Source organism: Anomaloglossus baeobatrachus, chromosome 8 (genome assembly GCF_048569485.1).
Source record: "Anomaloglossus baeobatrachus isolate aAnoBae1 chromosome 8, aAnoBae1.hap1, whole genome shotgun sequence".
Lineage (NCBI taxonomy): Eukaryota > Metazoa > Chordata > Amphibia > Anura > Aromobatidae > Anomaloglossus > Anomaloglossus baeobatrachus.
Window position 1 is genome coordinate 84,407,489 of NC_134360.1, and position 22,663 is coordinate 84,430,151.

Genomic DNA, 22,663 nt, shown 5'->3' on the forward strand with positions numbered 1-22,663 from the left:
TTTAAAATTTTTTACATTTTTTATTATTTATAATGTTTTTTAACAATTTGATTTCTCTTTACACATTTCAAAATATCTTAAAGGAGTATTCAAAAGTTGTTCTTGAGTAGTGATGGGCATACCCGGACTATAATAGTTACCTAATACCGGTGCACCGATCTCAGGCCCGGAGTTCTCAGGGAACTCCGGGTAATTATCCAGATCCAGCCAGCCAGGTAATAAAAAAAAAAAAGAATATAGCAGGCATGTTATTCTTACCAGTCTCTGGAGGTAACCCGACTTCCTGGGCCGCTCATTAGCCTCATGCATATGCACTACTTCCCCCGCCCTTTGGTAGACCTGGAGTCTGTGATTGGTTGCAGTCAGACCGCGCCCCCACCCTTTGACAGCGTGTCTGACTGCTTGCAATCACAGATGCTGTGGGCGTGTCTATGCTGGTGTAAAATTCAAAAAATAAATTGGCGTAGCTCCCCCCACATTATAGTGCCTTGCAAAGATAAAGTGTACGGCTACAGGCTGTAGCCCCCAGCCATGTGCTTATATCGGTGGTGTATCAAAATAAGAGGTACTCCTTGACCTTTTTTTAAAAAAAAAAAAATGATTTAAATAAGTAAGTTAAAAATGCCCCCCCCCCCCCCATTTTGATACCCAGCCATGAGAAAGCCCGTCAGCTGGGGGATGGTATTCTCAGGCTGGGGAGGCCCATGGTTATTGCGTCTCTTAGTCTAAAAATAGCCAGCAGCCATTCAGAATTGTAGCATCCAATAGATGCAACAGTCCAAGAACTTTACCCTGCTTATCCTGATTGCCCTGGTGCGGTGGCAATTGAGGTAATATCAGTGGTTAATGGCAACTTACAGCTGCCACTAAGCCCTAGATTAGTACTGGGGAGGATATATGAGACCCCCAGCATTACAAATCTGTAAGTGAAAATAAATAAACACAAACACCAAAAAAATCCTTTAGTTGAACTAAAATACAAAAAAAACCTCTTTCACCCCTTTATTAACCCCAAACACCCAGTTCTGATGTAATCTCCACAAGGTCCCATGACGTTCCCAGCTCTGCTGCATAGATACTAAAGTCACAGCATGCGGCCACAGAACATGTCCGCACACTATGGTTTCAGGCAGAGACTGACTGAGCAATAAACGTTGATGTCACTCAGTTTGTGGTCACAGCTGGAAGTTCACATAGTACCCCATCTGTGAACACAGGTAAACTAACCTCAGGTGACCTCAATAAACTCAGTGATTTTCCCTTAGCTGAGGTCACTGAGCTCACAGACCTGCATCACCTGGCAGAAAACTGCATTTTTATGCCAAGAGATGCAAATTTGGTGCTGAAATTTATCCACCATATTCCTGCACCCAATCTGCATCTCCTGGTAAAAAAAAAAATCGCATCAAAACCGCATCATAACACATGTGGTTTTGATGTGAGTTTTTTGTCAGGAAATGTAGATTTGGTGCAGGAATATGGTGCGTAAATTTCAGCACCAAATCTGCTTCTCTTGGCAAAAAAATGCACAAACTGCATTGCTGTTTTGGTGTGATTTTCTATCAAGAGGTGCAAATTTGGTGCTGAAATGTCTGCAGAATACTGATTTAATATAGTGTACTAAGCACTGTGTATAAATTGTATATAAAATAATTATATTTAAAAAAAACACACAAGCTATTCAAGATTTTCTAATCAATGACAAAAGTGAAGCTCTTGGGACAACTCAACTCGTATTAGGCTGATGTAAAGTAAAAGAACATCATGCCCAGAGCCAGATATGATGGTGGTGGTGGTGTCTTGAAATACTGAATATATAGAATACTTGTGTTATTCAGCAAGAAAATTACTAAAATTGTAAAAAATATAAATGGCTAAGGCTAGCGGTTCACATTTCCATTGTTTTGCATCAGTCACATGCGTTGCTTAACGCATGTGACTGATGCGTTGTACAATGGATGACAAAGAACAGAATCCATTGTCGGACTCCGTTGTGTGCGGGGGGCGGAGCGCGAGGGGGGCGGAGCCGAGCGGGGCCATGGCGCTGAGGACGTCAGTGCCGTGTAGACAGGTGAGTGAGTGAGTGAGTGAGCGCGTGTGTGTGTGTGTGTGTACACATGCCGAGTGCGGGAGGGGGCGGAGCCGAGCGGGGAAGTGTCGGCCTCCCTGCACACGTATCTAGGGTAAATATCGGGTAACTAAAAGCAAAGCACTTTTTGCTTGGTTACCCGATATTTACACTGGTTACCAGCGTACACCGCTTAGCGCTGGCTCCCTGCACACGTAACCAGTGTAAATATCGGGTAACTAACCAAAGCGCATTGCTTGGTAACCCGATGTGTATCCTGGTTACGGGTGCAGGGAGCCAGAGAGAGCATGCGCAGCGAAATCCTACGGATTGCGCTGCTCAAAAAACGTTACAGGCTGCGTTCCTTCCGCCCCGCGGTCAGTCGTTCCACGACTGATCAGTCGGGCGGAGGGTGCAACGCAGCATCATCAGTCACAATCCGCCCCTCATACAAGTCTATGGGCACAACGGAATCCGCTAAACGGATTCCGTTGTTTACCAGAGCAGCGGATTGTGACTGATACATTTTAAAGTTTTTGACTTGCCTTGTAAAATGCATATCATTTGAATCTGAGATACAGTCATGGCTAAAAGTGTTGGCACCCTTGAAATTGTTCCATAAAATGAAGTATTTCTCTCAGAAAATGATTACCATTAAAATAGATTGTTATACACATGTTTATTTCCTTTGTGTGTTTTGGGACAACACAAAAAACACAGAACAAATGGAAGCTTGGACATACCTTAACACAAAACTCCAAAAATGGACAAGACAAAATTTTTGATACCCTCAAATTATGTATTTGGTTGCTCATCCATTGGAAGAAATAACTGCAATCAATTACTTCCTGTAACCATCAACAAGCTTCTTACAACTAGAATTTTGTACCAGTCGTCTTTTGCAAACTGCTCCAGGTCTCATATTTCAAGGCGCCTTCTCCCAACAGTAATATTAAGATCTCCACGCAGGTGTCAATGGGATTTAGATCCAGATTCATTGCTAACACTTCAGAACTCTCCAGTGCTTTGTTTCCATCCATTTATGAGGCTTCTTGAAGTTTGCTTGAGGTCATTGTCCTACTGGAAGATGCATTATCTAAAAGGCAAACCTGGCTTTCTGACACTGGGCACTACATTGCAATCCAAAAACTTTTGGCAATCTTCAGATTTTATGATGCCTTGCACACAGTCAAGGCACCCGCTGCCAGTCGAAGCAAAACAACCCTAAACCATCTTTGAAACACCACTATGTTAGGCCTGAAACACACATCCGTGAAACACGTGCGTGTTTGGTCCGTTTCCGTGTATACTGGAGACACGGCCAAACGTGCACCAATGTTACTATATCTCTGCGGTTACAATTGCGTTTTTGGTTATGTCCGTGAGTCCGTCTCCGTGATGCGTTTTTTGGTCCGTGTCTCACGCCAGCATGTCTGTTTTCTGCACGCAACACGCAGCACGGACCCAATGAAAGTCAATGGGTCTGTGCGCACGTCCGAGTGACACGGACGCATCTCTGTTTGCTCCCTGTATGTTTTGTGCTTTTTTCATGTGATGTCGGTCTTTTTTCTTTTTCTGTTTCGTTCTCTCCCTCAGCCCGTCAGTCGGTCTCTATGTCTGTCGGTCGGTCTCTCTGTCTTATCTGTCCCTCTAGCTGTCTGTCGGTCAGTTCCCCCCCCCTCTCTCATACTTACCGCTCCCCGATCTCCGGCGCAGCGCTGCACTGCTGTTATAAAAACTTCGGCGGCTTTTACTATTTTGAAAAAGCCGGCCGCCCATTAATCAATCTCGTATTCCCTGCTTTACCCGCCCACCGGCGCCTGTGATTGGTTGCAGTCACACACGCCCACCACGCTGAGTGACAGCTGTCTCACTGCACCCAATCACAGCAGCCGGTGGGCGTGTCTATACTGTGCAGTGAAAAAAATAAATAAATAATTAAAAAAAACGGTGTGCGGTCCCCCCCCATTTTAATACCAGCCAGATAAAGCCATACGGCTGAAGGCTGGTATTCTCAGGATGGCTAGCTCCACGTTATGGGGAGCCCCCCACCCTAACAATATCAGTCAGCAGCCGCCCAGAATTGCCGCATACATTATATGCGACAGTTCTGGGGCTGTACCCGGCTCTTCCCGATTTACCCTGTTGCATTGGCAAATCGGGGTAATAAGGAGTTATTGGCAGCCCATAGCTGCCAATAAGTCCTAGATTAATCATGTCAGGCGTCTATGAGACACCTTCCATGATTAATCTGTAAGTGACAGTAAAAAAACACACACACCCGAAAAAAATCCTTTATTAGAAATAAAAAACACAAACAAATTCCCTCATTACCAATTTATTAACCCCGACAAACCCTCCATGTCCAGCGTAATCCACGGACCTCCAGCGTCGCTTCCAGCTCTGCTGCATGGAGGTGACAGGAGCAGCAGAAGACACCGCCGCTCCGGTCACCTCCACGCAGCTAATGAGATGAGTAGCGCGATCAGCTGCTGTCAGTCAGGTAACTCGCGGCCACCGCCATAACGTGGAGCTCCCCATCCTGAGAATACCAGCCTTCAGCCGTATGGCTTTATCTGGCTGGTATTAAAAGGGGGGGGGACCGCACACCGTTTTTTTTAATTATTTATTTATTTTTTTCACTGCACAGTATAGACACGCCCACCGGCTGCTGTGACTGGGTGCAGTGAGACAGCTGTCACTCAGCGTGGTGGGCGTGTGTGACTGCAACCAATCACAGGCACCGGTGGGGGGAGAAAGTAGGGAATACGAGATTGTTTAATGAGCGGCCGGCTTTTTCAAATTAGAAAAAGCCGCCGAAGCAGTGTGAACGCCGTGCAGCGCCGGTGATCGGGGAACGGTGAGTATGAGAGAGGGGGGGACACTTCAGTCACTCGGGGGATTAGCGGTCACCGGTGAATCCTTCACAGGTGACCGCTAATCAGTACACGGCACACAGACAGAGCCGCAGCATGACTATGAAGTCGGGTGAAGTTCACCCGAGTTCATTCTCATCCCGCTACTCTGTCTTCCGACATGTAGTAACGACATTTTGCATCACACACGTACATTTCACACGGACAACACATACACATGTCAGTTATTTCACTCACGCACACACGGACATTCCACACGCACATACGGCTAGCATACGGGATACACACGCAGGCCACACATACCATAAAAACGGACCTAAAAATCGGAAAACGGACCCGAAAAACGGCCCGTTTTACACGGACGTGGTTTTCACGGATGTGTGGCGGAGGCCTTAAACTGAATGTACTGTGTTCTTTTCTTTGTAGGCCTCATTCAGTTTTCAGTAAACAGTTGAATGTTGAGATGTACCAAAAATCTCTATCTTAGTCTCATCCATCCACAAGACGCTTTCCCAGACGAAATTTGTCTTAAAGCCCCGTCACACGCAGCGACGTATCTAACGATATACCGCCGGGGTCACAGATTCCGTGACGCACATCCGGCATCAGTAGCGACGTCGTTGCATGTGACAGCAAGTAACAACCATTAACGATGGAAAATACTCACCTTATCGTCCATCATTGACATGTCTTTCCTTTTCAAAAAATTATTGACTGTTGACCACGCAGGTTGTTCGTCGTTCCCGGGGCAGCACACATCGCTATATGTGACACCTCGGGAACGACGAAGTACAGCTTACCCGCGGCCGCCGGCAATGCGGAAGGATGAAGGTGGGTGGGATGTTACGTCCCGCTCATCTCCGCCCCTCTACTTCTATTGGGCGGCCGCTTAGTGATGCCACTGTGACGCCGAACGAACCGCCCCCTTAGAAAGGAGGCGGTTCACCGGACACAGCGACCTCGCTAGGCAGGTAAGTCCGTGTGACAGCTCCTACCAAATTTGTGCGCCACGGGCAGCGATTTGCCCGTGACGCACAAACGACGGGGGCGGGTACACTCGCTAGTGATATCGCAAATGATATTGCTGCGTGTAACACCCCCTATACTCCTGTACATTTTGGCATTATAAATATGTCTTTGATAATAAAGAGCCTGCTGTAAACTTTTCCTGAAAAAAACAGGAACTATGGCCCCAATTCATCAAAACTGTTTTTTTTTCATGCTGGTCTAGATGAGGTAGCGGGATGGAGTGTGAGGTGCCTGATTTATTAAGAGGTGCACTTCTTTTAATGAGACAAGTGAGACGCGAAGTGGTTTGTGCATCTGTATGCGCCCCACCACAAATTTTACTCTAGTCAGTAACTAACTGGAGTGAGATTTGTGTCATCAGTTAAATTAACTTTAAGGGCACGAGCCCTCACATGAGCGTTGAAATCGGACGAGTGCAATGCGAGAAAATCTCGCATTGCACTCTGACCAATGTTATTCAATGAGGGAGAGCAGTTGGTCAGCTTTTCTGGATGCGAGAAAAGTAGCAGCATACTGCGATTTTCTGCGAGACTCGTATCTCTCGCACCCATTCGAGTGACTGGGTGCAAGAGATATATCGGACTGCACTCGGATGTTATCCCAGTGCAGTGCGATATACGCTCAGGCTGACAATGGAGGAGATGGGGGAATTAACCCCTCCCTCTCCTCCGCAGCTGTGACCTGATTGCAGGATCGGGTCACAGTCGCATGACACTCAGCTCATGCTCGCAGCAGAGCCTGAGTCGGGGGTCATTAGCATATCAAATCTGATGCTGTCGCATCGGATGCCATACACTCGTGTGAGTCCAGCCTAAGAGCGGGGATGGGGATGCCCATTCCTGCCTCTGTCCCACTCCAGCTCTGACTACTTTGTGTGAGCAATGCAAAAATGTCATAAAAACTCAAAGAGTATTTTTACTCAGCCTCGCGTTGCCAAGATTATTAATTTAGCTTTTTTTTTAATAAAGATTGTAATATGAAAAAAACATAATTTTTTTGTTATTTTTTAAATACATGTAGCACACAAATTTGATTTTAACAAATGCTCCTTGTGTGATGATAGCCTCCTTTTAAGCCCTTTATACTTCCATGGAGTTAAGCTGCAATACCAGACGCAATCTATGCAGAGAATGGCTGTTTATGGAAGAAAGTACTCACATATTATCATATTTCTGGACAGGCATCAAAATGGTACACTGTTGCTTTGCAATACTGGGTTAAAATCCCATCAAGTTAACTTCTGCAAGGAGTTTGTATATTCTCCCAGTGTTTACCTAGGTTTCATCCCACATTCCAAAGACATACTGATAGGGAATATAGATTGTGAGGGTGGGGCAGTAGTGATAAAGTCTGTAAAGTGCTGTAGAATACAATAGTGCTATATAAACAAGCATAATGAATATACTTTAAAGGGAATGTTCACCACTCGGACAACACCTTCTGAATCCCTATGTTTCCACCTGTAAAATAATAACATTTATGCACACATCCAGTGTAGGCACTGCCTCTCCAAGGAATTGTGTGACATTGTTATGTCATGCAATCCCTTTGGCCACTTAGCGTTGGCTTCACTCTTCCCTCCTTCAGACAAATCAAGACATCTGGAGGAAATAAGAGCTGCTCCTCTCGCTTCCTCTGGATGTCAATTATGTCTGCAGGAGAAGAGATTGAAGCCAATGCCGGTGGGCCACAAGTATTGCATGACTTAACAATGTCACATGATCCTCAGGACAGCCAGTGCCAACACCACTAGAATGGAGATGAATATGGTGGTGATTTCATCAATCACTGTGTTCTGGACTCAGTGAGTGACAGCTCAGTTGCCCTATAGAATCAGGGGCATGCTGAGCTGTCAGTATTGTGAGTGACAGTACAGTTGCCCAATCAGGGCAGGGGCATGCTGTTTTTTTTCCAGCTGTTACCCATTCTGAGCAATTACCTGGCTATTTAGCTGGCTGACTGTGGTTTGACCATTGCCAGTTATAACCCTAGCTCGGTTGTGTGTGTGCCTTGTTTCTAGTGCTCTGGTTTTCTAATCTTTTGCTGCCTGACCTTGGAACTTTCTGTAGACTTTCCGTTTTGCCTGGCCCTTTGTCTTAATCTGCTACCTTCCTGGAATTCTGACCTCAGACTGTGACCTGATTACTCCTTTTGTCTTGTTTCTCTGTTTATGATGCATCCTCTTAGTATTTTACCCTTGACCTCTAAAGCTGGGTTCACACATAGCGACAGCGACAACGACGTCGCTGTTACGTCACCATTTTCTGTACGCAACAGCGACCTTGTAAGTCGCTGTTATGATCGCTGCTTAGCTGTTAAACACAGCAGACGCAGCAGCGATCATAACGACACGCGTCGCTGTGCTACATATGCAGAGAGAAGGGAGCCGCGCACACTGCTTAGCGCTGGCTCCCTGCACTCCTAGCTACAGTACACATCGGGTTAATTACCCGATGTGTACTGCAGTTACATGTGCAGAGAGCAGGGAGCCACGCACACTGCTTAGCGCTGGCTCCCTCCACTCCTAGCTACAGAACACATCGGGTTAATTACCCGATGTGTACTGCAGCTACATGTGCACAGAGCAGGAGCCGGCACTGGCAGCGAGAGCGGCAGACGATGGTTACGAAGGTAAATATCGGGTAACCAGGGAAAGGTCTTCCCTTGGTTACCCGATGTTTACCCTGGTTACAGCCTACCGCAGCTGCCAGACGCCGGCTCCTGCTCCCTGCTCGCTTCATTTCGTCGCTCTCTCGCTGTCACACACAGCGATGTGTGCATCACAGTGGGAGAGCGACGACCAAAAAATGAAGCTGGACATTCAGCAATGACCGGCGACCTCACAGCAGAGGCCAGGTCGTTGCTGGATGTCACACACAGCGACAGCGACGGGACGTCGCTGCAACGTCACAGAAAATGGTGACGTAGCAGCGACGTCGTTGTCGTCATCGCTGTGTGTGACACCACCCTTACTCCCCTGTCTCACAGTTTGTCCATGAGGAGTGATTCAGCATCACATTCTGAGGTCAGAATTCCAGGAAGGTAACGGATCAAGACAAAAGGGCTAGGCAAAACCAATGGTCAAAGGCAAGACCCAAGGTAGGGCAGCAAAAGATCAGAAAACCAGACTATTAGAAACAAGGCACACACACCACTGAGTTAAGGCTACAACTGGTAATGGTCAGACCACAGTTAGCTAGCTAAACAGCCAGGTAATTTCTCAGAAGGTGAGACACCTTGAAGAAGCTCAGCACACCCCTGCCCAGTGATTAGCGGAATCGTAACAAGTGTAAGTTTTTTATTTTTTTACTGGGGAGAAGTATAGGGATTCAGAAGAGGTTGTCCGATAGTGGACAACTCCTTTAATAAACCCCTTAAAATAACAGATATTGTTTTTTTGTTGATGAGTGCAATTCATTTACTTTTTTTCAAATAGATCTGCTGTAAATTGAAAGCAACTGTAGCTTTGTCCCCCATTACCTTTAATTGAATTTGGCTGAGAACACATATGCAATAATTTTGGAACAAAGTACGGAGAAAAAAAATTCTTCAAAGCAAGTAATTTAATGCAACACATCAAGGGACAATTTGTGTTAAGAGGATGAAAACCAAGGACACATTTATACCAAAGTTATTATAAATAAAATTAAACATTATTAATGAATGTTAATGACTAACAGGTGATACCTGAAATGAGCCTAATTTTTACAACATTGTATTTGTTGCTGTATTTTTTTAGTTGGAAATTCAGCAGCGAGTGAACAATATGACCATCCCAACAGCCACGTCTCCTTCGCCTCTCCATGGACGGGACTCCTTACAATCTAAGCTATTGGAGCTAGAGGCTCAACTTCTAGCTAAATTATTAGAGCTAGAAAAAGAACAGACAACAGCTTCAGGAGAAAGAGACAAGCAGGACATAGAGAAGGAACTAAGTATCTTGCAGAACCGCATTGCAGAGTTGGAACAAGGTAAGATTAATGTGTTGGAATATATTATAAGCACAACTGTCAGATTACCAAGATCCAATTCCTTGCTTGGAGGCATACAACCACGTAAATAATAGGTCGCACCTAATAGTGCCATAGGAGTTGCATAGGTTTCAAGATCTCTGTTTGCTCGCATTGAATTGGAAGCTTTAATGTTTAATCATACAGGATAGACATTTGCCTATTTACATAACCAAGCTTTTGTAATTAGAACCTGAAGCGAACAGGATTGTAAACTATTTAGAATCCTGTAAAACAAACCACAAACGGAGATCTTATGAGGAATTGATACAAAATATATCAGAAAATTCTCTTAATGTTTCATTGTAAAAGTTTACATGTTATTTGCGAACACCTATTATTGTGTATTGTTGTTAAAAATAATATTTTTCTCATTAATTCCAACTCTTAGCCTTCATTTGCATATAAAAAGCAATTAGGTCAATGAGGAATACAAGACAACTACATTAGAATATAAAGCTACTATTAGAGTGTATGCAAAGAAGAGGCCATTTACAACATGCAAAATGTCTCTATTTTTGCAGATGACACCATACTATGTAGTATAGTGCAGTCTATGGACGGTGTTAATAAATTACAAGTAGACTTGAATAAACTATGTTTGGTCATACACTTGGCATATGAGCTTCAGTGTGGAGAAATATGAAGTTATGACTTTGAGCACTACTAATATGTGGGCATCTTATGTTCTATGTGGATTAAAACTAGGAGAGTCACTTGTAGAGAAGGATCTGGGTGTATTTGTAGATCCCAGACTAAATAATGTATATCACAAAAATGAGTAGACCCCTCAAATTTTTGTAAATATTTTTCAATATCTTTACATGGAGCAACACTGAAGATATGACATTTTGATACAAAGGAAAGTAGCTTGTATAACAGTATAAATTTGGTGCTCTCTAACATAAATTACTTAACATACAGCAATTAATGCCTAAACTGCTGGCAACAAAATTGAATACACCCCTAATTGAAAATGGCCAAATTGTGCACATTTAGCCATTTTTCCCTCCCCGTTGCCATGTGATTCATTAGTGTTACATGGTATCAGGTGTGAATGAGGAGCAGGTGTGTTACATTTGGTGCTATCGCTCACACTCTCATACTGGTCACTGAAAGTTTAGCATGGCTCCTCATGACAAAGAGTTGTCTGAAGATCTGAAAAAAAGAATTGTTGGTCTACAGAAAGATGGCCGAGGCTTTAAGAATATTGTCAACACCCTGAATCTGAGCTGCAGCACGGTGGCCAAGACCATACAGTGGTTTAACAAGACAGATTCCACTCAGAAGAAGCCTCGCCATAGTTGACCAAAGAAGTTGAGTGCACATGCTCAGCGTCATATTCAGAGCTTGTCTTTTCAAAATAGACGTATGAGTGCTGCCAGCATTGCTGCAGATGTTACAGCAGTGGGGGGTTTGCTTGTAAGTCCTCAGGCCATACTACACACACTGCATCAAATTGATCTGCATGGCTGTCATCCCTGAAGAACACCTCTTCTAAAGATGATGCACTAACAAGCAGACTACTGGATTACTGAAACCATGCCCTGTGGTCTGATGAGACCAAGATAAACCTATTTGGTTCAGATGGTGTCACGCTTGTGTGGCGACATCAAGGTGAGGAGGACAAAGGCAAGTGTGTTTTGCCTACTGTCCGGCATGGTGGTGGGAGTGTCAGGGTTTGGGGCTGCATGAGTGCTGTCGGCTGTTGGAAGCTACAGTTCATTGAGGAAACCATCAATGCCAACATGTACTGTGGCATACTGAAGCAGGGCATGATCCCCTCCCCTTGGAAACTGGGTTGCAGGGCAGTATTTCAACATGATGACAAACCCAAAAAAGATCTCCAAGATGACCACTGACTTGCTAAAGAAACTGAGCATAAAGGTGCTAGCTCCAAACCCTATTGAGAATCTGTGGGTCCTTTTCAAACAAAAGGTGGAAGAGTGCAAGGTCTCGGACAGCAATCAGTTTCTTGATGTTGCCATGGAGGATGGAAGAGGATCCAGATGCTCCTGTGAAGCTCTAGTGAATTCCATGCCCAAGAGAGTTAAGGCAGTGGTTGAAAATAATGGTGGCCACACAAAATATTGTCACTTTGGGCACAATTTGGACATTTTCCCTTAGGGGTATATTCACTTTTGTTGCCAACGGTGTAGACATTAATGTCTGTGTGAGTTATTTAGAGGACACCAAATTTACAGTTATACAAGATGTACACTGACTGTCTAACATTGTAAGTGTTGTAACTTCTGTTTTATCCCATGAAAAGATATAAGAAAATATTTACAAAAATGTGAGGGGTTTACTCATTTTTGTGATATACTGTAAATATGCATAAATATATTTTTAATATGTATATTTTTTATATATAAATAATATATTTTTAAGTTGTTTACATATTTTTATATGTAGATAGATTTATAATAAAACATATGTAAATGTTTAGATCACCCCCTTTTCCCACATCAACAGATTAAAAAATGTAACAAATAAATATACTTATCATTTCGTCCAAACAAGTCAGATTTCTCAAAATATAGAACTATTTAAAAAGTATGTTAAATGTTGACAAGAAATATAAAATAGGAAAGGCAAAATTGCCATTTTTGGGGTTGGCGCACTTTCCCAAAAAACAATTCATCGCAATGTAAATAGTATCAATAAAAACAGAGCTCAGAGCACGAAATAACAAACCCGTCATCAACGGAAGAATAAAAAGCAGTTACATGGCTCAAAAACTTACAATATATTTTTCAGAATTTAAAATTATAAGAAGAATGGAACATTTCGGTACCAGCATAACTCTGGCCTGGCCTGGAGAATCATGGTGCCAGATTATTTTTACCACGCAATGAACATCGTAAAAACAAGAAATAAAAATAATTGCTACTTTGCTAATTTTAAAAAACAAAACAAACAAATATATATATATATATATATATATATTTATTTTTTTTTTTTATTTTTTTTATTATTATTTATTTATTTATTTTTTCATTTTCCAGTACTTTGTTAAAATAAATGGTGTCCTTCAAAACTACATCTCGTCCCACAATAAACAAGCTCTCATAAGATTAGGTCGACTGAAAGCTAAAAAAGTTGTGACTCCTAAAACAAAAGGAGGGAAAAAAAAAAGTACAAAAACAAAAATTCCCTTTACTGGAATTAAAACTTTAGTTTTGATAATAATTCACATCAATCTGCCTCATATTCGTTAATCTGTGAAATCAGTTTCAAGATTTTAATTTATTACTTAGAATTTTAAATATTTAAATTAATGTCTGTCACAAATACAAAATTGTGCAATCCTACTGAATTTGTCTTTCTGCTAACAGATTAATTACATTTTTTTTCAGGTCACCCTGGATACCACCCTGAAAACTTCAAGCTTAGTTTTTCAGTTCGCACTAACTACATGTATGGACGAATGAAGAAGACTCTACCAGAACTCTACGCCTTCACCATGTGTTTGTGGCTGAAATCTAAAACAATTTCAGGATCTGGAACTCCATTCTCTTATTCTGTTAATGGCCAACCTAATGAGATTGTTCTTATTGAGTGGGGTCATAATCCAATGGAACTTCTCATTAATGATAAGGTGAGGCCTGAGGAAATAATCCCACCGATTCAGAAATCCTTGTAATTAAAGAGAACTAGTAACTAGTAGGGATTAGCATACCTGTGGATGTTCGGGTTTGCCGGGTTCAGACGAACCTTACTTAAAAGTTCAGACTTGACCCAAATATGTCCCCGGACACCAAACCCCATATAAATCAATGGGGACCCGAACTTTGTTGCTGTAAAATGGCTGTAAAATGGTCATAGAAAGAGCTAGGGGGCTGAAGAAGGGAGCAAAATGGGAGTAAGAGCAGGACAATTGCCCTGCAAACAACTGTGGATAGGGAATACATTTTTAAAAAAAATTACATGGGGTCCCTCTATTTTTGATAACCATTAGATTTTTGATAGCATTAGATGCTCCAATAGCAGCACTTTACTCTGCATTCCCTGAATACTCTGGTGTGGTGGCAGGGCAACATTTTTTCCCGCATGTGTGTTTTTTTAACTGTACATTTACTGGGTTCATAATGGGGGTTTCTGATAGACATCTTTCCATTACTAACCCCTGAGCTTGATGCCAGCTGTCAATTCACACCTAAAATAAACCTCAAAAATATTACTGCGATTGCCACCATACCAGGGCAATTGGGAAGCATTAAGCAAAGCGGCAGAATTGGCACATCTAATGAATACATCACCTCTGGGAAGGCTTCTGGCTGCTATTTCTAGGCTGGAAGGGGCCAAATAACCATGCTTTCCCTTGGCTGGTTATCAAAAATATGTGGGACTCCACACTATTTTTTAAATTATTTTACAAATAGTTTTATGGGATCCGCTCTATTTTTGATAGACAAGGTAAAGCGGGCAGAGGAGGACTGCAGCCCACAACTGTTTGCTTTACCTGAAATTAGTTATCAAAAAAGTAGGGGATCCCACATAGTTTTTATTTATTTATGTTGTTCTCAGTAGCATCCAGGCATCTTCCCCATGCTGAAAGCTTGTTAATTGGCTTCATGCAGCCTTTCACCAAACTTTATTCAGCATCTGGACTTATCTCACAGAAGGCGGTGTTCGAGTTTGAGCATCGGATACAAGGTGTCTGGTACCAACCCCGAACTTTAGGCTATGTGCGCACTAGAAAATGGACTTTTCTGAAGAAAAATCTGCACCCTCTGGCAGCATACCTCACCTGCATCAAAAACCGTGGAAAAACCGCACCCGCGTTTTTGCTGTGGTTTGCCGCAGTTTGTTGTGGTTTTGTCTCTGTTTTTCCGCGGATTGGTCCCTATGGTTTTTTACCATTATCTATGGCAAAAAACACAGGTACCTGCAGAAAAGAAATGTCATGCTCATTCTTTTTGCTGCAGAAATTAAGCAGCAAAACTTGTAGGGGAAAAAAATCGCAGTGTGCGCACACCATTTTTTTTTACCATAGGTTTTGCTGGGGAATGACTGCAGAAAGGTTATGAATATTTTCTGCAGCAATCCATGCAGCAAAACCGCGGCAAATCTGCAGCAAAAACATCCATGCGCACAGGGCCTTACCGTTCGGGTTTGCTCATCCTTAGTAACTAATCCATTCTTCTCTGTGCCCATACATACTGAATATTGATAACTATTCCATCCTATACTTCCAGATTTTTTTTTATTTTATACCAGTTATAAAATATATATACTGGAGATCAAAATTAGAGAACAACACACAATTTCCTAAAAGTTAAGGTGTTACGTAGCCACCAGAGTCCGCTCCAGCAACTTCTGCTCCGATCGCCAGGCGACGCTGTGTTCCTGCCGTGGATGGTGCTGGAGATGGGAGAGGAATCGATGCCAGCAGCACCGGTGGGCGCAGGCTCCGATCATCCCCTGGGCTGGGTTATCTTGGGATCTGCGTACCACTGGATGACTGTGGGTGGCATGTGTCTTCCAGCTGAAGTTGCCAGCGTTCAGCTACAGCCAATGGGAAGACACCACACCCTTCTTAGTTCCCCTCCTGTCTGCTGACCTCTGCCAGAGATAGTTCTGATTTCTTGGCTCCTGGTCCGCCCTATTCTGTTTCGTGATTCCTGTGTGCTGACGTCTGCGTGTTTTCTGACTACCCTCCTGCCTGCTGTTTTTGTACCTCGCTGCCCGATCTGGATTTGACCTCTGCTACGTTTTCTGATTACGTCTTTGTCTGCCGATTCTGTCCCTGTTCTGCTATTCCTGGTTTGACCCTGCCTGACGACTACTCTCATCAGCCTGCTGCCTTCCACAGGTAGTGAGCTCCAGGTGCCTGTGTAATTCCAAATCCCTGTATAGGGGTTAAAGGGTTTCAGGGTTCTGGGGGTCCTGCTTGGTGAGTGGCTTCCCTCTAGTCTGTCCATTACATCCCACCTGAGTCTGTTGATCCAGGCAGGCGTTACATTAAGTCATTGTGTAGTCCTGTGTGATTATATCCTAACATAAGGAAATTCGCAGTATTTTAAGCTTCATAAATTGAAATTATTGTAAAGCACATAAAAAAATGTAAATGAGATAAATGAAAAAGAACAGTGATCAAAATTAGAAAACACTTTCAGGTACCTGCAAGTTATTGGTGTTAATATGGCACCTGGTGCTAATTTCCTTAATTATCTGACGAACCTTATGTAACTGGCAGCCTAAAGGTCCAGTCACACTAAGCAACTTACCAGCGATCCCAACAACGATAGGGATCGCTGGTAAGTTGCTAGGAGGTTGCTGGTGAGATGTCACACTGCGACGCTCCAGCGATCCCACCAGCAACCTGACCTGGCAGGGATCGCTGGAGCGTGGCTACACGAGTTGCTGGTGAGCTCACCAGCAACCAGTGACCAGCCCCCAGTCTCCTAGTTACAGCACACATCAGGTTAATTAACCCGATGTGTGCTGCAGCTAAATGTGCACAGAGCAGGGAGCAGCGCACAATGCTTAGCGCTGGCTCCTTGCTCTCCTAGTTACAGCACACATCGGGTTAATTACCTGATGTGTGCTGCAGCTACATGTGCACACAGCAGGAGCCGGCACTGACAGTGAGAGCGGCGGAGGCTGGTATCAAAGGTAAATATCTGGTAACCAAGGACAGGGCTTCTTGGTTACCCGATGCTTACCGTGGTTACCAGCCTCAGCAGAAGCTGGCTCCCTGCTCACTGCACATTAGTTGTTGCTGTCTCGCTGTCACACACAGCGATCTGTGCTTCACAGCGGGACAGCAACAACTAAAAAATGGCCCAGGACATTCAGCAACAACCAACGACCTCACAGCAGGGGCCAGGTTGTTGCTGGATGTCACACACAGCAACATCACTAGCAACATCGCTGCTACGTCACAAAAGTTGTTCGTTACCAGTGATGTTGCTAGCGATGTTGCTTAGTGTGACGGGGCCTTAACTTTCCAGTTTGCACTGACTTTGCAAAAATGGTGCCGTTCCAAAGTGACTGAAACCCTCCGGCAGCAGGTTGTCCAGATGAAGCCAAAGGGATGACCCTATCAGCCATAGCAAGAAAAGTTGGTCATTCCAAGTCTGTGACTTCAAGAATATTAGATCTTTACAACATCACAAACGTTTTCAAGTCTCCCAATAAGGCTGGTCGCCCTCGAAAGACAAATACAAGAAAGGACAGGATAATGCAGAGAATCTCCATGGGTAATTGTTTCAACATTGCATCTGGTATTGCTCGCCAGTTCCGCACTGAACAGGGTAAGGCTCTGTCTCGTCATACAGTGTCACAACATTTAAGAGCATTTGGACTGAAAACCCACTCTGCAGTGACCAAACCTCTCATTAGCAATAAGAATCAAAAGGCTAGACTCACCTTTGGTGAGGAGCATGTTGTGTGGACAAAGGAGAAGTGGTCCACAGTTCATTTTAGCAATGAAAGCAAGTTTAATTTATTTGGGTCTGATGGGAAACATTATGTTCATCGACAAACGGGGGAAAGACTGAACCCAAAGAGTGTTAAAACGTCAGTGAAAGGTGGAGGAGGAAGTATCATGGTTTGGGGAATGTTTTCTGCAGCAGGAGTTGGACCTCTCATACAGCTACATGGCAGAGTGAATCCAAGTGTGGACCAGAACCTTCTTCAACAACACATGGTTCCTTACTTGTGTTCATTACTCAATCCAGCAATTTTCATGTAGGACAAGGCTCCTTGTCACACAGCAAAACAGGTAAAGTAGTTAATTTTAACAGAAAACATTGAAACAATGAAATGGCAGCCCAGAGTCCTGATCTAAACCCAATAGAAAACCTCTGGAAAATTCTTGGTGACAAAGTTATTGCCAAAAAACCCACAACAGTCAAAGAATTGTGGAAGAGACTGGAAGAAGAATCACACCAAAGCAATGTGAGAGACTAGTGATGTCCTGCGACCACAGGTGTGCTGAAGTCATTCAAAGCAAAGGCTGGTACACGTCCTACTGATTGGTGACTGTTGTTACCTGCAGAAAATGTAGTTATAATCTTTCCCTGTGCTGTAGTCATTGCTATTCTCTAATTATGATCATCACGTTTTGGGCAAAATAAAGGTTTTATTGTGATAAACTTTGGATATTTTGTAAAACACTGATCTAGTGGCATGGCGCACCCCTTACAAAAAAACTTCAAATGTAGATCAATGTAGATTACATTATTTCTGAAAAAGGCATGTGATCATACATTGTTCGATCTCCAGTGTATATGCATCATTACGCATGATTGAAAAACAATTTAATTCTTGCCAACATCTTATAATGTGCTCATTTTACAATCTGAAGGCTTTAAGTAAAAGACATTCCATATAGACAGATTAGTATAATGCCGGTTTACAACCAAGTGACAAATGTTATAGTATTAAATTGTTTGATTAGTGTAAATCTTAAGCCTGCTTTACACCTTACAATTAGGTGTGCGATCTCGTATGCGATGTGACACGCCCAGGTCGCATATGCGATTGAATGAGATTGCTCGTAGGTCGTTCATTTGCTGTCACACGTGCGTTAGTAGTCTATGTTAAATTGATCAATTTTGTTTGCGATCCTTTAGATCATGTGTTCTGTGACGTATGCATTGGGCACCTTTTTTTTTTTTTTATTTATTGACTTGACAAGCGTGTATAATGTGTAGGGATGCGTTTTTACTATGTCATCTGCCATTCAGCTCTGCTACATGGCCGCTGACAGCAGACACAGACAGCCATGTAGCAGAGCTGAATGGCAGATGACAGCAGACACAGACAGGGTCGCACTGTCAGAATGAACTCGGGTGAACCTCACCCGACTTCATGGTCATGCTGCGGCTCTGTCTGTGTCGCGCCCTGATTAGCGGTCACCTGTGAAGGATTCACCGGTGACCGCTAAACTCCTGAGTAACTGAATTGAACAGCCCTCTCTCATATACTCACCGATCCCCGGCACTGCACGGCATTCACACTGCTCCGGCGGCTTTTACTGTTTTGAAAAAGCCGGCCGCCCATTAAACAATCTCGTATTCCCTGCTTACCCCGCCCACTGGCGCCTATGATTGGTTACAGTGAGACACGCCCCCCACGCTGAGTGACAGGTGTCACACTGCACCCAATCACAGCAGCCGGTGGGCGTGTCTATACTGTGTAGTGAAATAAATAATTAAATGATTAAAAAAAACGGCGTGCGGTCCCCCCTAATTTTAAAACCAGCCAGATAAAGCCATACGGCTGAAGGCTGGTATTCTCAGGATGGGGAGCTCCACTTTATGGGGAGCCCCCCAGCCTAACAATATCAGCCAACAGCCGCCCAGAATTGCCGCATACATTAGATGCGACAGTTCTGAGACTGTGCCCGGCTCTTCCCGATTTGCCCTGGTGCGTTGGCAAATCGGGGTAATAAGGAGTTATTGGCAGCCCATAGCTGCCAATAAGTCCTAGATTAATCATGTTCAGCGTCTATGAGATACCTTCCATGATTAATCTGTAAATTACAGTAAATAAACACACACACCCGAAAAAATCATTTATTAGAAATAAAAAACACAAACATATACCCTGGTTCACCACTTTAATCAGCCCAAAAAAGCCCTCCATGTCCGGCGTAATCCAGGATGCTCCAGCGTCGCTTCCAGCGCTGCTGCATGGAGGTGACCAGAGCTGCAGCAGACACAGCCGCTCTTGTCACCTCCACACAGCAACTGAAGACAGCCGCGCGATCAGCTGAGCTGTCACTGAGGTTACCCGCTGTCACTGGATGCAGCGGTGGATCCAGCGGTGGCCGCGGGTAACCTCAGTGACAGCTCAGCTGATCGCGCTACTCACCTCAGTTGCTGCATGGAGGTGACCGGAGCGGCGGTGAGTAGCGCGATCAAAACAGTAAAAGCCGCCGGAGCAGTGTGAATGCCGTGCAGAGCCGCGCCGGTGATCGGGGATCGGTGAGTATGAGAGAGGGGGTAAGAGGGATAGACTGACATGGACAGAGAGAGAGGGACAGAGATAGTGACCGACTGACAGAGATTAGTGCATGACAGACATTGTGAGGCGCTTCAGAACGCAACTTTTCAGCTGCGCTCTGAAGCGGACCTTTTTTAAGCTGCGGTGCAGAGCGCACACCTGCGCACATAGCCACAGACATCAAAATCGTATGAGGGATGTCACACATTTCAATTGACTAGGTTCGTGCAACAAAACGTCCAATGTATGAGCAATAAACAACGTGTATGCGATCACCGTATTTGCGTTCAATCTTGATCGCACGTAGGTGTCACACGCAAATACGTCACGAACGATGCCGGATGTGCGTCACTTACAACTTGACCCCGACGACGGATTGAAAGATTTATTGAAGCGTTTAAAGCAGGCATTAGAGCCGTAGGTTTGTGCATTAGTATCTATAATTATGTAATATTATACTTCACAGAATTATTTATTTATTTATTGTGTTCACTTCCTTTGTCCATTTAAATATATTACATTTTTAGATATTTTTTCCCATAAAAAAAACAAATGGAAAAAAAGTGTATTAAAAAAGGCATAACATTTATTAAAATAAATGCATGAGAATCACAGATACAAAAAATCAATGCATGGAAAAAAAGGCTCAGAAATACTTTTTTCACACAGATCAGTTACCAGTACAAAGTTGTCACAGTTTTCATAAAATTCCTGTGTATTGCTTGCAGGAGAGCGGAGTGCTGTGTGACTCATGAACTGCATCCCCATCCCACCTCTGGCCACTAATTGACAGTTTTCTAGCTATTCTGTATACAGCTGTCAATCAGGGGGTGATTGGGTGCAGCTCATGAATATCGAGCACTACTGAGCAGATACACATTTAGTGGACTTTTTAAGCTTGTCTTGCATTATAGGTGAGAACCAGTAGTTTGTTTTTTTTTTTACTAACCATAGCAGAAATAATTCCGGAATATCATGAATATGATGATGGCAGATTCCCTTTAATGACTAAAGATGCCTGCACACCATATAATAACAAAAAAAGAATACAGTCGTAATCTGAAAGGCTAAAGCATGCAAACCATAAATATAAGAATATAAGAACATAAACATGCATTACTGCTTTAGAAAATGTAGGAAAAATTGAGATATTTAGCATGCAAAAATGTCCATTTCTATATCTGCCCAGAAGCCATCTCAAGGCATACCTCGTATACTGGGTACTTACTCGAACGCCTCTCTCTGGGTTAAAAACCTCATGCATATGGGCAAGTAGGAACCTGCAACTAGAGAATAAAATCACCTGTGGCTAATGGGGGAGGGGTGCACAGTCAGAGGGCATGACTCCATAATCTAGACAAGAAGACTGACGGCACTCCCAACTTGCAGTCTGAACAGGTGGAAAACTGAACATCACATATAATAAAAAAAAAGACAGTTGCTCTCTGAAATTAAATACATGCAAAGGAGGAAAGGATCCGGCACAATCACCTCTGAGTAAAATGTCAAAGCTTTATTAGCAAATATTAAAAAGGTTCCATCCGTGGAAACAAAAGGAGGGTATTAACCCATGGAAACTTTACGCGTTTCGGACTTCCATATTAAAAGCAAAAGAGTCCTTAATCATAAGTGATCCATGTATGCCGCACAGCTACTAAAATAGACTATCTCACTAGGTGGACACAGAAGAAAAGCTGGCTATCACTAATTGCAAACAACTGGTGGTGGGTGTAGACCATCATACATAATTGCACAGGGTGTACTTGCTAGACAACCTACAGTTAAAAGTCAAATCAGATATACACATATCAAATTTACACAAACAGATACATCTATAATGATGGGAAAAGACATTATTCCAACTGCCCAGGTTAACACAATCACATATATGTGCCGATGAATAAACAGATACACGCATGAGTGAACAATCAGGTACAAAGACAGCTTATATATGATTTCATCCAGGCGGTTTTAATTACCGCTCGGATCTGCGGTACATTTTTTGATTCTGATTGCTTACATGTTTCCCACCTGCGGATGACATTCGGTGTTTTGTCAGCTACTTTATATCTATTTGGGGAATTTTCCCTTCTATTTGTGAGCGCATGAACTTGGGTTTGCCATGATATAGATTTAGGGTTGGTATTTACCTTGTTTGTATTTAATGACAGTGGAATGATCTTATTTGAGGGAACATGTCACATAAATGGGAATGCATGTAATCCAGGATTAAAATGTCCCCAGGGACGGATATTCCTCTTATTTGGGAACAATTATATATTCCTGCATACATATATATATGTATACATATATATATATATATATATATATATATATATATATATATATATATATTTTTATATGCAGTCTTTATATGGTTCATAAATATTTTGGAGGTCATGTTTTTGCAATCGGGATTTTTTCCTTTGACATAAACATGCATTCCCACTAGGCTTATTGCCCACCTGATGATGAAATCATATATAAGCTGTCTTTGTACCTGATTGTTCACTCATGCGTGTATCTGTTTATTCACCGGTACATATATGTGATTGTGTTAACCTGGGCAGTTGGAATAATGTCTTTTTCCATCATTATAGATGTATCTGTTTGTGTAAATTTGATATGTGTATATCTGATTTGACTTTTAACTGTAGGTTGTCTAGCAAGTACACCCTGTGCAATTATGTATGATGGTCTACACCCACCACCAGTTGTTT

General features: G+C 43.1%; 1 protein-coding gene across 1 annotated transcript in view; it reads left to right on the plus strand.

The window, feature by feature from the left end:
- Window positions 1-22,663, plus strand: part of NPTXR (neuronal pentraxin receptor) — an 88,130-nt gene that overhangs the window by 59,752 nt on the left and 5,715 nt on the right. The window contains exons 2-3 of the mRNA XM_075321856.1: window positions 9,713-9,944; window positions 13,343-13,584. Coding sequence (XP_075177971.1) covers window positions 9,713-9,944; window positions 13,343-13,584 — 474 coding nt within the window. The remainder of the gene's footprint in view (window positions 1-9,712; window positions 9,945-13,342; window positions 13,585-22,663) is intronic.